General features: G+C 47.2%; 1 protein-coding gene across 2 annotated transcripts; it reads left to right on the forward strand.

The window, feature by feature from the left end:
- Window positions 1-10398: 10398 nt before the first annotated feature.
- Window positions 10399-19389, forward strand: LOC149331540 (uncharacterized). Of its 2 annotated transcripts, XM_089556713.1 has the most exons (4): window positions 10399-10928; window positions 10989-11051; window positions 13718-13984; window positions 18881-19389. In XM_089556713.1, exons 2-4 carry the CDS (start codon window positions 11013-11015, stop codon window positions 19265-19267), a joined length of 693 nt encoding a protein of 230 aa, XP_089412839.1. In that variant the 5' UTR covers window positions 10399-10928; window positions 10989-11012; the 3' UTR covers window positions 19268-19389. The 2 variants fall into 2 exon arrangements, with proteins under 2 accessions (XP_089412839.1, XP_089412838.1); XM_089556712.1 differs by having other exon boundaries at window positions 10402-11051.
- The last annotated feature ends 407 nt before the right edge of the window (window positions 19390-19796 follow it).

The raw sequence follows: 19796 nt of genomic DNA on the forward strand, positions 1-19796 counted from the left end.
TTGTCCGTAAGTAGGCGCCGGGGGTTGGCAGTCTTGAGAAGTCGGGAAACGACGGCGGCAATATCTAGCGATATGCCCTGCAATACCACACCGGTAGCACAAAGGTTGAGAGCGCCAGCGACCGCCATAAAAGTCCTGGCGAACAAAGTCGCGACGTTGGCTGGAGCCAGGATCTCGCTGCTGACGAACCACGTCTTCTGGGTAAGTGGGCCTCCTTTCCGTCGGCTGGTGGCCATAACGTTGGGCAATGTTCCGATCTTCCATGGGCAAAGTGCCGTTAGGTTGAGCCCACGGAGTCGACAGGGCGGCAACATCGTTCTCCGGTGCAGAACTGTGCCGCGGATATTCTGTGCGGCAGAAGGTGTCCCGGGATCTTGACAATTCCTCGCGCACAATCTCTCGAATCATATCAGCCATAGAATTTGGAGGACAGGCTTCAACACTGGCTATAGAGGTGACATTGGCCAATCTTCCGAATTTAGGGGTGATTCGACGCAGCTTAAGAGCTTCAAATGTTCTGCAATGTTTGATAACGTCAGCGGTGGTGCTCAGGCTCTCTTTACTAATCAGGAAATTGTAAACATCTTCCGCAATTCCTTTTAGAAGGTGGCCGACTTTATCTTCTTCAAGCATACTGGAGTTAACTAGCTTGCATAACTTTAAGATGGCTTCGATGTATGCCGTGCAAGTTTCTCCGGGTACTTGCGCGCGGTGAAGCAATGTCGGTTCCGCACGCTTCTTCTTAGCCGATTCATCCCCAAAATTTTTCTTTACCTCGGTCGTAAATGTAGCCCATGAACTCAGTGTATCCTCATGATTGTCGAACCAGTCAAGGGCCGTGGCGGCAAGGAAAAACACTACGTTAGCCAGTTTAGTAGCAGCGTTCCAGCGATTGTATTTGCTCACCCGCTCGTAGTGTTTCAGCCACTCGTCAACGTCCTCTTCAGGTTTACCAAAAAATGTGCGGGGCTCTCGATAATGTGGCCAGTTGTTCGCTGTGGATATCCCCGGTTGCTCGGCATTGTCGTCTCCAGGCATGTCCGATGGCAGTGGTGGGAAGCCTGCGAGTCTACGGCTCCTTCGGTAGATGGAATGCTCCGTGGTCGATACCCCGCACCTCCACCAAACTGTTACGTGCTTAGCACGCACGGGGGTTTATTCACAGAAGGGATCGGTCGGAGCAGGATGGAAGCAGGCAGCCTACCAGCGTCCCTCAGCTCTTTTTCTTCCTTTCTCCCTGCCGGTCAGTCCTTCATCTTCTGCTTCTTCCGTCGAGATTCTGTGGAAGCACGTGACAATATTATTTATTGTTCATTAATAAAAGTGGCTTATAATAATGGTTCTTTTCTACTTGGCTACAAATTTGGCGCCAAGATCAGGTGGCGTAGCTACTTTTGGCTACTTTTAGCTTCAGTTCTGGCTCTTTTTGAAAAATTCCCAACGGCAACCCTACCTGTTACTGATACTGCAATGTCACTGAAGCCTAAAATCACTTTTTAAACATCGATTGTCACTGCTGTCGTTCTTTTAATAAATTGTTCTTTGTACAAAACCATTTACGCTTTTCGTTCTCGAGCGAGCGCAGCTGCTAAGCAGTCGCGCCGCTCGTCAACATGCACCATGCTACATCAACAGACACATCGAAATACAATAACGAGTGAGCAAATTACGTAAGTACTTTAGGAAATCAAGCTTGAATGCAGCACGGGAGCAGTTAATTGCCAGTATTTACAAAGCTTCGATCGAGCTAGCGGCCGCCAGCACCAGTAACGCGCGAGTACAGTGCACTGTAGCGCGAGCAACCGGCCAGAACCAGCCGCCTAAACGCGCGGCCATATTGGATTTTTGATGCGTTTACCGCCTCTCCCAGGTTCCGCCACCATCGCCTCCGAAAAAAAAAACGTCCCCATTGGCTCTATGAGAGTGTCACTCCCTTGCTAAAGCACCGAACAGTGGTACAGAGTGGTCGCATGCAGGTAGACCATCGAAAAAATTCAGGGGGGCACTTTGTTGACCTAAAGTGCGGTGAGGCGAAAGCCTTAAGCGCAGTGTTGCTGCTTGTGTCACTGATGTGTGGTTAAGATGTTAAGCTTCGCTTGTAAGAGTGAAACACGACAGCGTCTTGCAACGCTGCCAGGGAGTCCACAGAACGCCATCGCCCGTTCGCTTCTACGCCTTGCTCGTCGGTAAATTGGTTTTTGAGGAAAGGAAATGTATCTTTTTTGACGAAAGGAAATGTATCTTTCTCGCATATCTCGGTGAACACCTGGACCTCACCGTAACGGGAAGGGAGGAAGATGGGAGTGAACGAAGACACCGTATTCACTAGACGCGCCTTTGTTCATTCCAAACCACCGAGCAGGCATGGCGGAGATCTGTCAAAACTGGCAATAAATACAAAAAGAGCAGGCATGGCGGAGTGGTAGCATGCTCGTGTCGCACTCCAGAAACCGGGGTTCGATTCCCGAACTCCACCAGTTTCCTACTCGGTTTTATTTATTTATGTAGCCTGATTAGAAAGGATAATTAGGCTAATTGGGTAAATTAAGCAATTAACTAAACTCATTCCCACTTACTTGGAGCATCACTATACGATCCCTTTAATTGGTTGCATGGTTACTAGCCAAAGTATAATTAACCCCGTTTGAAATTCGCGCACTGTGACGTCACGACCGTTTCGACCAATTGAAAAGCGTGACATTTCTGTCGACAGCTCCTGCTTACAACGATGAGGCATTAAAGGCTTCCGCCTTAACATTTGGTGGAAAAACCGAGGAAAGAACGTCTCCGCTACTATTTAGAGGGCTTTGTTTTCACCACTCCCCGCGAACACTTCCTTCAGTGCTACATATAGAGAGATGGCGCCACAGGCTTTTCCGAAACGAACGTGGCGCAAAATACCAGCGTGTGTCCGTGGTGGCCTTCAAGCGACGAGGCACCTTGGCCGAAATACAACTTGCACTACATTGTGATATTCTAGCACGAATTTTTTGCGATGTGGCCAGAAAAGTGTTTAAATACGAGCAGTACATGAAGGAAGCTCTACATAAACCTTACATACAGGTGCATTCAGCACACCTCCATTGATCATATGTATTTAGCTTTAGCTTCAAAGCATTAGAGTGCAAGAAGCTACTAAGGAGAGGAGGTGATCTGCTGTGCGAGAGCTCGAAAAACCTTCAAGGAATAAGTGAGTGGTATGGCCTTAGGTCGCAGAAACTCTAATCGCTTCCTTTCACATGCGTACGTCAATGCCATCTACTTTCGGTGACACGAGCAGAAATGGGGTAAAAAATTTGGTCGAACTGGAGTGAGTTCATGTTAACGGCGTCCGTATTGAAACATTGGATGTGGGCGGGATGAAGTTATCAATTAGAATAAACCGGCTTTTCAAATTAAGCAAGTTTGAATTAAATAAATACGCAGTTTCGAAACGCTCTTACAGACTTACGAAAAAAATACAAAGTTGCATGTAAAGACAGCTGAAAGAGTAGTATTTTCATTAGGTTTCGACAATCGATCCAGCCATGTTCTGCTGCAAATCTTCATTCGCCCTGCCATGGAATCTTTAGGTTAAGTTTTTTTTTTTCTCAGAATAAAGTATTGTCTTTGTGAGGGACTGTGGTCCCTTTGTATGAATTATGGGTCCAATAAATTTCTCTTCAGAGAAATAAAAACAATATGGCCTTGAACGTGCGTTATGGAATGGTTAACGACATTTGATGTTTAGTTTACTCTGCCTTGATTTTTTTTTTGCTAAAAGTAATAAAATCACAGTGCTAATAGAAGATCATAGTCTTCTTTCGCAGACCATAGTGCTCGCAGAACTAGTAAGCATGAGTGGTATCGAATATATATACACATATATTTGACACTATCTTTCTAATCATTTGATGCATCTTCGGGCTTCGGCGCTCGCTCAGGTGGTAGCACAATGAAAAAAGAATCGAAGAATTAGGAAGAGACGATGCCAATTCCGTTGGCCCGGTCAGCCGTCTTTTGCACCCCCATTCGTTGTTTGGCAGACAGACGACATATTGTAGTGCTCCCGCATACTCGTTGAAAGAAGGGACAAGGAGAGAGAGCACGTCTCACCGTTAATATAGAAGCAACACCCCTTCACCCCTATTTCAAGTTGCGGGAGTTGCGAACAGAAATTGAAAACTTTCGCCTTCCTGCTTAGGAGCTCACAAAACAATTGTTGTTTACATTTTAAGCGCATTAAAAGTCACGCACTCTTTCATATACGGGTCAATGGAGTCATCAGCGCTGGCAGCGTCAAATGGGTCAGCTGACGCATTCTTTTCGTTTGAAGGAGCAACGCTACAATAAACCGTAGTTTTCAAGAGGCGCTAGTTAAACTTTAGTTTCTCCGGATCCTCGTGTCAACGAAGCTGTTCTTCACTCTTATACGTTGATGAAACGCAACTTCATCATGATCAAATACCACACGTCAACGCGCCCGTGTGCTCCTAAAGAGAGGCATTTTTTAATTGGCATCGCTTAAAGCACGGCCGAATCACGGGGCACTTTCCGACCACCAGTTTGAGGAGTTATCGTTGCTTACTTGTTATGTTTTGCCTAATAAATACTTTTAGCTCTTTTGTTCTTTGTTGTTTTTCTTCTAGCCGTTAACGAAGATTGCTGAACTTCAAACGTCTATTAACACTCTGCCACTAACAACTCAAATTAAGCGCATAATGCGAATAGCAAAGGAGTAAGCTGACCTCTATCGCACTTTCTTTTAGGTCGCTGCTCAAGTCCGGGGTTAGATTTCCATCGCTTAATATATAATCTTGCTAATAGAGGCACATTTCCAACGCAGAGCATAGTAACTTAATTAGTTATCGATGGTAGGAGGCTTTTAAGCGGCGCAGCAGAGGTGTTGAAGTTAGCAAATACAGGCGATTGGAACCTCTGTTAAGACCTTCGTAACCATTAGGACATCGCATGTTTTGAATAGGGAATTTGGTTCCGCTGCCAATATAAGTATTACATTTCTTTAGTGATGCAACTCTACCCTGCCTCTAAACGAGTGCGCGGTAAAGCTTTTTACTCCCATTAGGCTAATTCATGTTTGGAGAGTAAACATGATGCTGGCGAAGCAAATGTTTCCCTTTAAAGTGTTTGTGCGCATTTCAGCTTGCAGCATTTGCTGTTTGAACAAATTTGTTTCCTCTTCCGAAAGCGAAACTATAGCTTTACTTGAGCCATAACAATGTAATAAGGGCATTGATTACAGTGGCAATAAAGTGCCATTTCGTTTGTGCTACTGACGGCAGAATTTCATTCATTTGGCAAGTAATTTGCGCAAGTAATTTAGTAATTAGACGCGCCAACTAGCACATCTTTCAGTGCGGACATGTGCCCTCTGGGATATAACTACATATATTTGTCGTGCTCTGTTAGTGGCCCACCCCTTAACCTTTGTGTATAATTATATGCAGTGAGTGCTAAAGGCGCGCACCTTACCCGTCCCTTATAAGCAGTCGCCTTATTTTAAGGCGAAAGCCTTTAATGCCTCATACTATCGTTAGCAGACGCGTCGGCAGCCGTGTCGACAGACGCGTCGGCAGATTCGTCCGCCTTTCGGCGTCACTGCTTAAAAGGCTCAAGGTTCCAGCATGAATAAAGGCGCATCTAGTGAATGCATGGGCTTCATAAATAAAATAAAAGGAGTAAAGTCAAGGAAAGGAAATTAAAAAAATAAAAATAAGAAAATAAACAAAAATAAAAACAGAATAAATATAAGATGCTAAAATAAAAATAAAAACACTAAAATTAAGAACAGGAGCAAAAAATAAATAAGAACAAAATATGAGAAATAAAAAGTAAATAAAAATAAACAGTGGCCAGGAAACGCTTTCGCCTTGCAGCACTTTAGAGAGCCAAAGTGACCCCTGAATTTTTTTGTTAGCAACACAGTTGCCTCCTTTCCCTCACTCCTTTTAGCGATGGTATGAACACATAATTGCCAATCCGAGAGAAAACGCGTGTCCACGCCACTTTTTATTCCGGTGTAGTAGATTTGAAGCATATATTCCGAGATAGTGATATCCGCATAAATCAGCAATGAACCCATATTACTGATCGTACTAGAAGCTCAGAACCAACCTAAGGATCAACCTCCTTTCATTTCGCTATGACCGATCCCTCTGAGCAGAGCCCGTCTCAGAGGGACCGCGCAATAGCAGCGCCATCTTTTAAAAGTGAGTAGAAGCGTGCCCGCTGTTTTTAAACATTCGCACCAGGTGGCGGCAGTTTTCGTATCAAATTGCTCACTGACTTGACCTGATTTGTGAACAGTACTTGCTGGTTGTTTTTAATTTATGCTGCTATAATGCACCATAACGCTGCAGATACAATAGCAGTAAATACGACATTGTTTGTAGCTACATTCTCGGCAGTGTTCTATGATACCTTTGAACTCGATGATACCCTTGATGATACCAGTGATCTCTGCTGTATTTGGAGCCAGAATTCCGTCTCTTGTTAGGGCAGCAAGCACCAAACGCTGGACAACCCTCACCGTCAAGTGCGCCAGTTGCTTCGACGAACAAGTTGGCATATGGGTATATTTTGCTGGTGTCCTATACATAGTACTATAATATGGAATAACAACTTATCCGATCACGAAGTACTCGACATTAGCGTCGGCTCTCAGTGATGTTAAGTTTCCCACTATAATTCAATAGCAGACATAACTACATAACTGCCCCGCTCCTAATTTTGCCTAATTTACAATTCTGATCTATGTGGGTCCAACAAACATAACCATATTCCAGTATCTAGCGTGCGTGACTAAAATACAATTGTGCTATCAAATTACTTGCCAAATGAATGAAATTCTCCCGTGAGTAGCACAAACCAAATGACACTTTATTGTAACTGTAATCAATGCCCATATTACATTGTTATGGCTCAAGTAAAAAAAAAAGAGGCCCAAGTAGTTTAATTGATTCGTAGTACTTAAATCTTTAACATTAACTGTATAAGTGTAGAACTTACTAAACTGATTTCTTGCGAAACAGACACGACCAATTTTCTTACCGGCTCTTACGACTGGGTGTGCACAGCAAGATAAGATGAGCTGACAGAGGCACACCTCAGGGCGCGGGTGGTACGGCTCTCCACTACTCAGACTAGCCGACAAGTCCTCAGTGATTTAAACATCAATTGCCCCCGACAGCTAGACACCAAAACCGACATCCCGGCCTCATGGAGAGGACAATTCATGGCAGCTCCACTACCCAGGAATATGCACCCCGATTTTCACCAGTCAAGACGACAAGCACGAGCCGAAGCCATGAAAAGGCACTACGGCGGTCGCGAGGGCGTGTTCTATGTTGATGCTGCGGGTCCCGAGCAGGCAATGACGGCCGTCGCGGTAGTGCATCAATATAAAGCAGTGGACGGACTAGTACTGGCTAGCCAGGACATACTGGATGCGGAAGAAGTGGCGATTGCTCTAGTTGCAACACACACTAGCTCAGAATACATTCTTACAGAATCACAGACAGCGTATCGCAATTACCTCAGGGGCAGGGTGGCACCGCTAGCAGCTAAAATCCTGCAAGATAGCTACACCCGTGGCTACCAACCCGCACAAAAAACAATTAAAATGGGTACCAGGTCATCAGGGCATCCCAGAGGACGAGAGCGCACATGCCTCAGCCCGAGCATTTCTCCCCCGGGCACCCACTGCGGATGCCGTGGAACCTCCTACCCCACTACTAACTTACACCAACATACTTCAGCAATTAAGATTATCCCGTCGGGTCTACCCTCCGCCGGCTCACTAGATAAAGGGGAGGAACAACACCCCCGAAAGCTACAGACCAACACTTACAACAGCCCACGAATACTACATACCATAGACCCGGAGTCATTTGACTCACAATGCAAATTCTGCGGGGAGAAGGATGACCTGTGCCATATGGTATGGGCCTGCCAACGAAATCAGGCGATCACTGTTAATAACCAGCAAACGCAGGAGGGGTGGGAGGCAGCTCTGACCAGCTCGGACGAGACGAGTCAAAAAGAACTCATCGAAATTGCGCGGACAGCAGCCTACGTCAATGGGGTTCCGGACTGAGAGCTCCAACCGCCGCTACAACCTCCTAAACTATTTCTTTAAAATATTTTCACCACCACCAGCAGGCAGGAAAGTTTGTGATTCGCATATGGTACTCTAATGCGAAATTTGAGCGCAGCTCATCAGCTGTTTCAGCTTTTCGATAGATTGAGGCAAAGAATTTGAGCAAATCATGCAAGTAGTACAATTACAGACAACCTGTTATTTTTCACACATATTCCTTCTTCAAGAAACACTCCACTAACAGTTCTTGATTGTCATGAAGGAAGCTTTGGGGACGGAGAAATAGATGAATATATGCTCGACTTGCTGCAGCAATGCCTGGTTCTCAAAGACGAGGTCTGCGCAACTATTTCGCGAGATTGTCACAGCTGCGGGAGCCGTTACGAGCGAGAGGAACGGGATGTTCTCCCGCATAAGTGGTAAGATGTTCCGGCTTGCCTTTATATCTACATTAATGTCCCCACTCCCCCTGCCATCCTGGCAGGTGCCAGCGTTTCTGGCACAGCGTTGTCAATGCCTTAGCATGCAGCGCACATCTGTCACTACCACCACTTAGCTTAAAGCATGGCTGATGTGTCCAGGGTTCCAAGAGGGCAGTTATGCACATTCCCTCTGGTTCAGGTGACCACCGAGATGTGCGAGACAGATACTGCGCATTTCCTTTCCTCAAAAACCAATTTACAAATTTTACTGCTTTCCAAGCCCCGCTCTATTGGTTTCGCAGCTGTGGGAGACAGATACTGCGCATTTCTTTTCCTCAGAAAAATACCGAACGCACTCTGGAAATTCTAAAGAGTGCTTGGCGTAAGCTTTGTGGTCAACCCACTGTCGCTTCCCCGAACCGCTTGGCGCGGAATGACTGGGGTTGCTTCGGAGTTATGCGTCTCACTCACTCGACTGCAACGAGACGTCTGGCGAAGGAGCGGCGGTTTGTAACTCTATGGTTTGGAATGAACAAAGGCGCGTCTAGTGAATACGGCGTCCGCTCATTCCCATCTTCCTCCCTTCCCGCTACGGCGAGGTTTAGGTGTCCTCCGAGATATGCGAGACAGATACATTTCCTTTCGCCAAAAACCAATTTACCGACGAGCAAGGCGTAGAACCGAACGGGCGATGGCGTTACTCGCTGGCAGCGTTGCAAGACGCTGTCGCGTTCCACACTCGGAGGCGAAGCTTAACATAACCACACGTCAGTGACACAAGCAGCAACACCGCGCTTAACTTTCGCCTCACCGCACTTAAGGTCAACAAAGTTCCCCGCTGAATTTTTGAAGAAGAATGCGAGATTGCCGCCTGCGAACGAGGGCGTTTGGTTGGAAAATTGTAGAGGGCTTTCGTTATTCTGCAAGTTCATCCGACCTCGGTGGCAATAAGCTAACAAAATTTCCTGTCTTTCCTACTGAACAGATTGTAGTCTATAGCAATGAACTACTTTATCAGGCTTCCAGTGCAGTCATCCCCATTCCTTTCTGTACCCCATCCTCCCGGCAGGAGGCCCTGCAGGCAGCGGACTTCGAGAGCCAGGTCGCCCTAGTTTTGCGGACTCGGTCCGAAGCAGCCTCCAGAGGACTGCTAGACTGGGAGGCCCCCATACAAAAGACGTCTCCATCAATTCGTCTTAATCAAATAAAAGTTGTCGCTGTTGTCATCTTCTTCTTCTTCACCATATGAAAATGGCACATATGGTGAAGAAGAAGAAGATATCATGAAGCTGTTGTCATCTGTTATTTTATCTCTCTTGCTCTTCATCGTCTTCTCCCTCTTTACATCAGTAAGCATGGCGCATCGGCTTCTATTTCTTCACTTTCCTTTTTATTATCCAAGCCCGCCTCAATAAGACTGCGTTCAATGTTTTAAGGCGACAGCCTTTAATGGCTCATACTGTCGTGACCAAGACGTGTTAGTAAATTTGTCCGCGTTTAAGATTGGACGAAATGGTCGTGACGTCACTGCGCGCGAATTTTGACGGGTGTCCACCGAAATATGTGAGACAGTTTCTGCGCAATTTTCTTTCCTCAAATACAATTTGCATTTTCTTCACTATGGCCCCTCTTTCTCTTTCTTCTTTCACTCCACTTCCTCCCTTCCTGTACGGTGCGGTTCAGGTGTCCACCGAGATGACAGAGAATTACAGCGCGATTTCCTTTCCTCGAAAGCGTTGCGTTCAAAGGGCAACGCATCGCGCCGAACGGATGGTGGCGTTCCATGGACTCCCTGGCGGCGCTACAACACGCTGTCGCGTTCCACTCCTAAAGGCAAAGATTAAGCGTCATTAATTGGAAGTTAATTAGTGAACCAACATCATGTGAAGTGAACAATCGCGTAGCAGAATGCAGCACTCAGGATTTCGCCTTTGACCACTTTAGCCACTAAAGTTCCTCGTAATTTTGTTTTTTCCAGATTCACCTCAGACTAGAAAAACCGTATGATTGTACAAAAAATACAAAATGTAACGCAAGCCCATGCGGCATGAATGTAGACACTGAATGCGTTCGTGAATTAAAAGAAAAAAAGCTTGGAAGCGAAGCTACCAATCGGAGAAGAAAAGGAAGATCAGGCTACGACGTCGCTGTTCGCCGCCACCGCCTGCGTCTTGGCCACTCGATCTCGCTTCGTCTCCAGTGTTCCTACAGGCAAGGCTGAACATCCGGGTGCCACCGGAGAGAGCTGAGGCGAACGCTTCTACTTGGAGCTGATTGACCACCACGAAGACAGCTGCGACGCGGATGTGGCTGAGCCGTTTTGAGGGGCAGTGGTGAACGTAGCGGACCCGGAGCTCGATCGAGGTGAAGGAGAACGGAGGGTGAAAAAGGACGAGGGACAGGAGCAAGCTGAGCAGCAGGAGGACCGTGCTGAAATGGGGGTGCGCAACTTGCTGTTCCGTTTTCAGACGTTCCAGTTCGTCGGCACCGTGATGACGAGCCTGGTCTGGACATTCGCCATTAACCGCTTGGTGAGTAGCCCACAGCAGAGGTTTACCGAGGATTCCGCTGCTATCACCGGTGTGGTTACACTACGAATTGTTAGACCAAAGTGAGCGTACCTGAGTCAGCAGAGCTCGTGAAATCAGCCAAGGTGGAGTTCTAAGTGGAAATACTCTGAGGATTGCCAGTCGGGTAGCGGATATAACTGAACGCAGGAATCCTTTTTCTTTTCCAACCCGTACCCATCATATTACGTGACATAGACCAGTAACAAGTTACATAAATGCATTTACGGCCGAACGCCTCACATGAGTAGGTGGATAATTCTGACAACAATACGGAGTGTCTAGCGTTCCGTCCAGACGGAACTTCGCTGCTGCTGCAGTTCCGTCCAGACGGAATATCAGGTTACTGCAGCTATAGAGTTCCGTCCATACAATAGACAGTTTTAGTTTCACGTACGCAGAAGCTTCACGTAAGTAGAGCGCTTACAGGTAACCTGTGCGCACGCGCAGAACGTGAAGTGTCTGTGTGGGTCGCACGGACGTACGTGAGATTCGGATCTTTGCGTTTCGGTCTTCACGTTGCTTGCGTACGTGGCGTTGGCAAGATGGCGGCGCCCTGCCCGCCCGCTTCACAACGATAAAAGCTTCGTCGCTAATCCCTCGACGGGGTATCGGGCTGTAAACTGCTGTATTTGCCTTTAGTTCGACCATTCTTGCTCTCTCATGAAGTTCTAGGTGAGAACTAGCTTTTGTTTTCCAGATAGAAGTCAGTTTCAGCAGCTCCTTAGCGTGACGGAGAAGCGTTTGTGGTCGTCACAGCAACGGGTGTGCCGACGGTCTCGCGAGACCACGCGAAGCTCAAAGCCTCGCGGGATATCGCGAGACCTTCGGAACAGTCAGCGGGAAAAGCAAAACGGTGCACGTTTTGGCTCCATACGCACACGTCGTCAACATGAGTGGGACACCAGCGCGCCTTCGCTTCTCGAAAAGTGATGCTTTTGGAATGAAGAAGATGACTCAGCACCGCCACCAACGACGACGAAGCGCTAGCGCCGCCCGTGGAAGGCTCGTGCCGGAGAACTGCCGCTTGTGTGCCGGGCTCTCGCCTCGCTTGTTCCTAGACGACTTGCGCCCGGGTCTTCGTCGCCAGCGCTTCAACGTGCTGATAAACCACTCTACACTTTAAATATGCTGCGGGGCGTGAAGGAATGCAATCCCTTTGAAGATAACTTGCAACATACAGTTCGATGGAATGAAATCGCCCAACGTTTGTCAGAAGAAAGGGGGAAAGTATTTACCGCCCGCACTGTGGCTTGGCCTGGCCCCGCTCCAAGCAGCTCGGCTAAACAAAATTAGTTTTATCTGTACTAGATGGCGCGGCACAACATGCTAGCGCATTTTTTAGGTTCTATGGCAGATCTACACAGTTTGCATCCCGTACGTGTAGCTAAAAGTGTACGAAGCGACACGAGCGTACGCTACGTAGACTGCTCACGTTTACGTGCGTGAAGGTTCTACGTACGTATAACCTTCGCGAGGTTATACGTTATACGCTGTCGCGAGGGCATATGGACGAGCCACAGTTCCTGACATTTGATCTTCAACGGGCAAACGCCAACCCAACTAGCCCCACGCACAGTCGCTGAGTAGATGAGTAGACACGTTTTAGATCGATAGCTGAGAAGCCTCAATGGCAAAAAAAGAGAAAGAAAACGGCGTCGCCCATCACATAATTTCCATTGGCTGAAGGGAACTGACGTCATCAGGTGGGAAGTGACGTGACTTTCGGTAAAGGCATCAACAGCTTCTAATGCCGTATTGCCACAGCTTCTTACCAGCACCTAAGGTAATTAGTACCACAAGTTCAGGTGCAGGAGCGTTCTCTCTGCTTCCAACGGTGTCTTTTGGAGGGAGACTGAGGCCTTCTGTGTGCTGTTACCTTTCGCCTTCGTCGTGTGGAAGAAAACGGCGTGGCTGCAGCGGAACGCCGACTAGCCCCGAAACGCAAGTTGGGTGAACGCCTGGATTACCCACGGAAGCCGCGTCCGTCTGCCCGGATGAAGTTTTGAGCGAGCGTCTCCCTACACCGCGTGCGAAGAATGCACGTTCGAACGCATGAAATGCGCGGGAACGCCGCTCGTGGACATTCCAGCGTCTGCGCTACGTGGATGGCATCTTTCTCCCTCTCCCAACACCTGACGGCGGTGTGATCCCTCAGGAGTGTGTGTGTGTGTGATTGGTGCCACAGACAACTTCCTTCCTCGACAGGCCCGGCCCCCATCTAGGGAACGTAGGGAAAGGGAACACTTTAAAACCTCGGCAGCGGTACGACCGGGGGGCTTTTCATCAGATGGTCTCATCATGTGCTCTCCTCATGCAGCGTTTCAGCATGGAGCGTCTCGTCATCGAGCTCCCTTGTAAATAATGTAAATTTAATTGTATAAAAAAAAGCTGTACAGCTTTCCTTTGTAGCCGTATGGCTGCGCTCGGGTGGATGCCAATAGTAATTACTCCCTTATTACAAATCTACTTCACCTTGGGGGATTCCCCTAAACATTTGACCAACATAATTGTATAAAGTTTTCTCTCCTTGTCTTTTCCCGCACCCTCGTCTCCGACCTCCCTCATTCCCTCTCTGGCCCGACCATGCTACCTGATCCTTTAACAGTGCACTGCCGTCGATTGCGCAGGAGGAGTCCCTGGACTCCAGGAGCGGCAGCCAGGATCCCCTGACCGCGTTGGTGATATACCAGCTGAGGCTGCGGGTTCCTGCGATCGTCGGCCCTATGCTCTTCCTTGTATTCTCGGGGTTCCTGACCGACCAAGGCACACATTCCCTGCGGCAAAATGAGTGCCTTCTCGCTGTGTACGCACTCCTGGGGGTACCCTTCGTGCTGTCGCCCTTTCTCCTGCCCAAGCGTGACCCATGCGCTGCTCGGCGCACCCCGATCGAGGAGGTGAGCACTGGAGGCAGATTTCTACTCCACCGTTATCACATGGAGGCTTACAGAGAGTGAGTTATGTTTATAACCTAACCCGACAACAGTACTCCCGCACTCTCGTCAGGTTACATGCCTTCCAGTTGGAGCAGTCATCGAGTTGTGTCTCATGGAACCAGAGGAACATGTCCAATAGGGTAGCCATGTAGCATAGCGCGTCTGCTTCTGGATAAATCCAGAGGCCTACTCTTGCACGCTGCAGGATGCCTTTGCTGAAGGATTGAAGAGAACAGGAAACCAGCCTTTAAAAGAGTTCCATTACGGCACTTTTGATGTTGACGGAACACGACTCACAAAAACACTGGTGCACCGCTCATTATTTTCTGCACCTTGCACACAGCTATAGCGAAAGAAAACAAATGCTTCGTAAAGCAAGCGGCTCTGCCTCCGAGCTACTGGGCATGTATCCCGAAGGGCAAATGGCCACCTAGGCACTTCTCGAGATAATGCTTACACTTTTACTGTAAGCCATAACTTCAATGTAGGCCACTCCCTCCCACTCCACGACCTGCCTCGACCCTGGCGTCTTAGCAGTAACAGCGACGTTGCTTTCAGCAGCTTGCAATGCCTAAAGCACGCACGTGATAACCTTTGATCACACTAGATCACGTGGTCCTTACTGTGTATTTTTGCGGGTACTTATTTATTTATTTTTTATTTACATAATACTGCACACCTCATGTGGTCCAAGCAGGAAGGACAGATAAGACATAATTACAAGCGCCATAAGTTATTACATAGGCAAAAGGTTTACACATGACACAAATGAGGAAATACACAATTCAAAGGAAATACATTACACATCAATCTGCACGCAAGAATTCATTTCTAAGATTATTTTCAAAATTATCACTTGATACAATCTGTTCGGGCAGTGCATTCCAATCGTTTATTGTGCGCGGAAAGTAAGAGTATTTAAACGAGTTTGTTTTTGCAAAATATGGTGTTAGGGCATGGGAATGTTGGTGACGGGTTTTTCGTGTAGTCGAAGGTGTAACATAAGGTGAAGAAGAAATTCCAAACTTTCCCTGGATGAGGGAATGAAGAAACATTAATCGAGCAATTTTCCGTCTGATATGAAGAGGTTTAATTTCGTTGGAGACCATTAAAGCAGATGGGGAATCAGTTCTCTTGAATTTATTGTAAATGAAGCGCACATCCCGCCTTTGTACGTTTTCTATTTTTGCTATATCTTTTTTGGTGTACGGATCCCACACTATAGCCGCATACTCAAGTTTGGGCCGAATAAGGGAGTTATATGCTAATAGCTTAACGTGACTGGGTGCTCCTTTGAGCTTGTGTTTCAAAAATCCAAGTTTTTTTAACGCAGATGAACAGATGTAATCAATATGGTCACTCCAGTTAAGCTGTGAATCTATTAAAACGCCTAAATATTTGTATTTTTCTACTTCCGAGATAGTAGTGCCGCAAGCAGAGTAACTAAAGTGGATAGGTTGTTTCTTTCTTGTCATGCGCAAAACCACAGTCTTATCAGAATTGAAGACCATTCCTGATCTGTGACACCAGGCCACAATTCCGCGGAAAGCATCATTCAACAATATCTGGTCAGCCACAGAACTTATTGGGGTGTACAGCATGCAGTCATCGGCAAATAAACCAATTTTAACATTTCTATCAATGAAACACACAATGTCGTTTACATAGACTAAAAATAACAGTGGACCTAGTACACTTCCTTGGGGGACGCCAGATGTCACTGGAAGTAACGTGGAAGAGATGCCACCAATATCCACAAACTGTGTTCGATTTTGTAGGTAGGAAGCAATCCAGTTTACTAAGGTGAAGGGCACGCCTATTAATTTCAGTTTTTCAAGAAGTTTATTATGGGGGACTTTATCAAACGCTTTGCTGAAGTCTAAAAAAATTATGTCTAGTTGTCCAGATTTATCTAATATGGAACTAAAGTTATGGATAGCAGTAACCAACTGCGTGACAGTTGAAAAACCTTTCCTGAAGCCGTGTTGAAATGGAGACAAGCATCCTTTAGAGTTTAATATTTTATTTCAAGTATGTGGTTAGCGATAATGTGTTCGATTAGTTTGCAACAGGTACTCGTTTAAGAAATCGGACGGTAATTGCCTAAACACGCGCGGTCCCCCTTTTTATGCACAGGCACAACTCTGGCTGTTAGCCAGTCGGGGGGCAATGAAAAAGACGATAAAGATAAACAGAAAATTTTTGTTAAGAAATGAGCTAATGATTCAGCATAACGGCGTAAGAAGGCGTTTGGTATGTCGTCTGGACCATGTGAACTTTTAGTATCTAACCGGAGTAGGGATTCAACAACGCCTTCGTAGGATACAGTGATTGATTCTTCAGGCGGAAGGTCAAATACATGTTCATTGGCACTTTCTTTAGAAAACACAGAATGAAAGTAGGCATTGAAATGCGTCGCAATCGATTGAGGGCACGTAATCACGTTGTTATGCACAGTGATTTAGTTTATTTGCTTGTGGGAAGTTCGAAGGTGATCCCAAAATTTATGGGGATCATTTCGTATAAATTGTGGAAGACTTTCTGTAAAATAATGTTTTTTTGCTGATTTAATGCTAGAAGAAAGCTCTTCTGTTAAAATAGCTAACTGACTAGAACTGGCGTTCTTAGCTTTTTTCAGCCGTTTCCCAAAAACAATTCTCTGTCTTCTTGCGCAGCATACTGGTATGCAAACCAAGATCAAAGCGGCAAATCCCTTTAAAGGAGGTCTGAATTAGAGCACTGCACGGGCCTCAATCTGAGGCCCAAGCCCGGCCCGGGCCTGAGACCTGAAGCCCGGCCCAGGCCCGCGGCTTCAAGCCCGGACCCGGCCCAGGCCCTCTAAATTATCGCTCTAGCGAGCCTGGCCCGGCCCGTGAATCCCGGAATTAAGCCCAGCCCGGGCCCGGCACGTTTCACAGTAACGCTTGAGGTATACTGTTCACTCTGAGCAAGTAGACTGCTACTAGACCGATAAGAATCTGCCCGGCAAATGTTCTGAAACCTCAGTTTGGCTTGCAGAAAGTTGGTTCTTTTTAAACCAGAAGGAAGTGATTAAGAGTAGTGCTCGCCAGGCCCGTCTTTTGGACAGTGATCTCGTGTAGGTGCGCAAAGATAAACTCGGACGTTCCGAGAGCCAAATAAAAAGAGCTGCATACGCACGTAATAGACTACTTTGCATTCCGCCATGATTTTAATCAGTTATATTTTGCCGCCCGGAAGTATAAACATTAAAGCTGCCTAGCAAGCAATGGGATGACATTTTTTTAGTGAACGTGATCTCACAGGTTGAATCCATAGCCGAACTGGTCGCCTTTCAACAGAAACGAAAAGCTAAAAGGCTTTAGTATTTCAGCGTGTGTTTTGAAGGCTCCTAAACTCATGTGTTCTTCCCGCATGCATTTCTAATAGGGTATAGGTATGTTTTGGGATGACGAACGATCAATGGCCAATTAAGACCGGTTGAATTTTACTCTTAGTGGTGGAGCAGAAGATAACGCGCGAACCACGTGACAACTTACAGGGCAATACACTTGTCATGACAACCAGACTGAAGAAGCGAGGAGGGACAGATGTGGTTATGAGATGAGATTTACAAACTCTCGCGAGCTTTTGTGGCTATTTCATTTGCGAGACGTTCCAGTCAGCTGATCAGAAAGAAAACCAAACGCGCTTTAGTTGGTGAATTTTCTCACACTTGGAAAATATAGCTATAAAATTATAGCTGTGTTTTTGGGGCTTAAGGGCCCAAGGGGAGCCAGGCTGTGTGAGACACCGAAGCAGAGGGTTCCGGATCATTTCGACCACCTGGGTTTCAACGAGCAATGATACTATAAAGTACATGGCTGTCATACTTGCCGCCTAAATAGAAATGCGGCCGCCGAGGCTAGGAGCAAACCCTGGTTCCCCGGCTCAGTAATCAAGCGCCTTGACCACTAAGCCACCGAGGCGTGGAAGTAAGGAAATAAATAAGTCAATGAATAAAGCTTCGTTTTTTTTCTCAGCGCGTACTATAATCCATAGCTCATCCGTGTCGCTGCTCCAATGCCGCAGTTGTGTACTTCACTCTGCAATAATGAATGAATAGTTGGACACCAGCCGTTTCTGTACGGACCCAAGCCCGACTCGGGACCGCAGCTTTAAGCCCGAGTTCGGTGCGGGCCCGCAACTTCAGGCCCGGGCCCGGCAAAACAGACCATGTCCCGGCCCGGCCTGGGCTTTCGGGCCGGCCCGAGCCCGTGCAGTGCACTAATCTGAATTCCAACCAGTGACATCGGCCTATTTCCGTGACGTCACTATGAATCGCATTGCGCCTGCTAGCAAACCAAGATTAAAGCGGCAAATCCCCTTAAAGCAGGTCTGAATTCCAACCAATGACATCGGCCTATTTTCATGACGTCACTATCAATCGCATTGCACCTGCCAGCCACTTGCTAGCGCTCGTGGCAAGTTCTGGGCCATTTACCGTGACGGACATAAGAATAGGGCTACAACATGAGCTGAAATACCTGCTTTGAGGTTGTTAGGTGCTTTGTTCTTGAGTTTTACTCGACTATATTGCAATTAGTGTATGGTACACTTGGGCAGATGAGACTAGGAAATTGCGGGTATAAGGGGGTCGCAGCTGGCACTGGACTCAACTGTGAATCACTGGGACCTGCATTTGTTCTGCACTTGACGAAGGGTAAACAAGGTGGTCCCGATGGTAACGCTGCCGCACTCTTACGAAAGACACAGCAGCTCCAGTTTTTGTACAGGCGCCTTTACACTTACGGGCGTTAGATTTCCCGTAATTTAAGTAATCTTTATTGTAGAATCCTTCCCTACATGATGAATGTCTCGTTTTCTGCCTCTTTACAGGACAACCTAGCATGCGTTTGCCCAGCAGACTCGGCTCCCGTTGAAGAAGCATCACTGCTCTGGACATGGATGTCGCGCTACGGTCCAGTGCTCCTGGTCGGCATCATCAGCGCTGCGAAGCTGTACAGAGACAGGAATGAGATGGAACCAGTGGCGGCGCCACTAGCGGCTCCGTTAGCAGCTCCAATAGCAGCTCCGATGGCTCATCCGATGGCTCATCCGATGGTGGGTCCGATGGCTGATCCGATGGCGGGTCCGATGGCGGGTCCGATGGCGGGTCCGATGCCGGATCCGATGGCTGGTCCGATTCCGGCGGAAGTTCTATATGAGATGTATCTGCTGGCAATGGAAGATGCTGAACTGTGGCGTGACCGTGCGAGAGGCTGAACACCAAAAAGGGGATGCCAGGAGTTGGACGTCTGGGCAGCATCGTCAAGGAAGACATAGAGGAATGTGCACTGAGAGGTTCTGTTTGCTTGTTTCTGAGATAAACTCCATTATCAGCTGCACTGTCGTGGTCCTCATTGCCAGTGCCACTTATCTTCGTGAAGTCGAGAAAGGCAAGGCTGGCATGCCTAAAAAAATCCCGGGTAGCGCAAATTAATTCAGATTCCTCCACTACAGCGTCTCTCAGGGAAGTTATACCACACATACCATGCCACATAATACTTGCGGGAATGCTTTCGTGTCCTGGCTTTTTGTTCGACCGACTCAGGGGGAAAACAGGGATGTCAGCAGTGAAAACTTTGAGATCCCTGAGGCGACCCGCATTGGAGAATGCGAAAGCAAAACGTCGGCATACTATATCGACGTCAGTGGCTGTTCTGACGTCCATGCACTATATCGACGTCCATGGCTACTTTCACGTCTAAGTGTATTTTTTGGCGTTTGATTAATTGCACCTCATCAACCAAAT

This window comes from Amblyomma mixtum, chromosome 8, assembly GCF_055824585.1.
Source record: "Amblyomma mixtum isolate Tamu chromosome 8, ASM5582458v1, whole genome shotgun sequence".
NCBI classification, from domain to species: Eukaryota; Metazoa; Arthropoda; class Arachnida; order Ixodida; family Ixodidae; genus Amblyomma; species Amblyomma mixtum.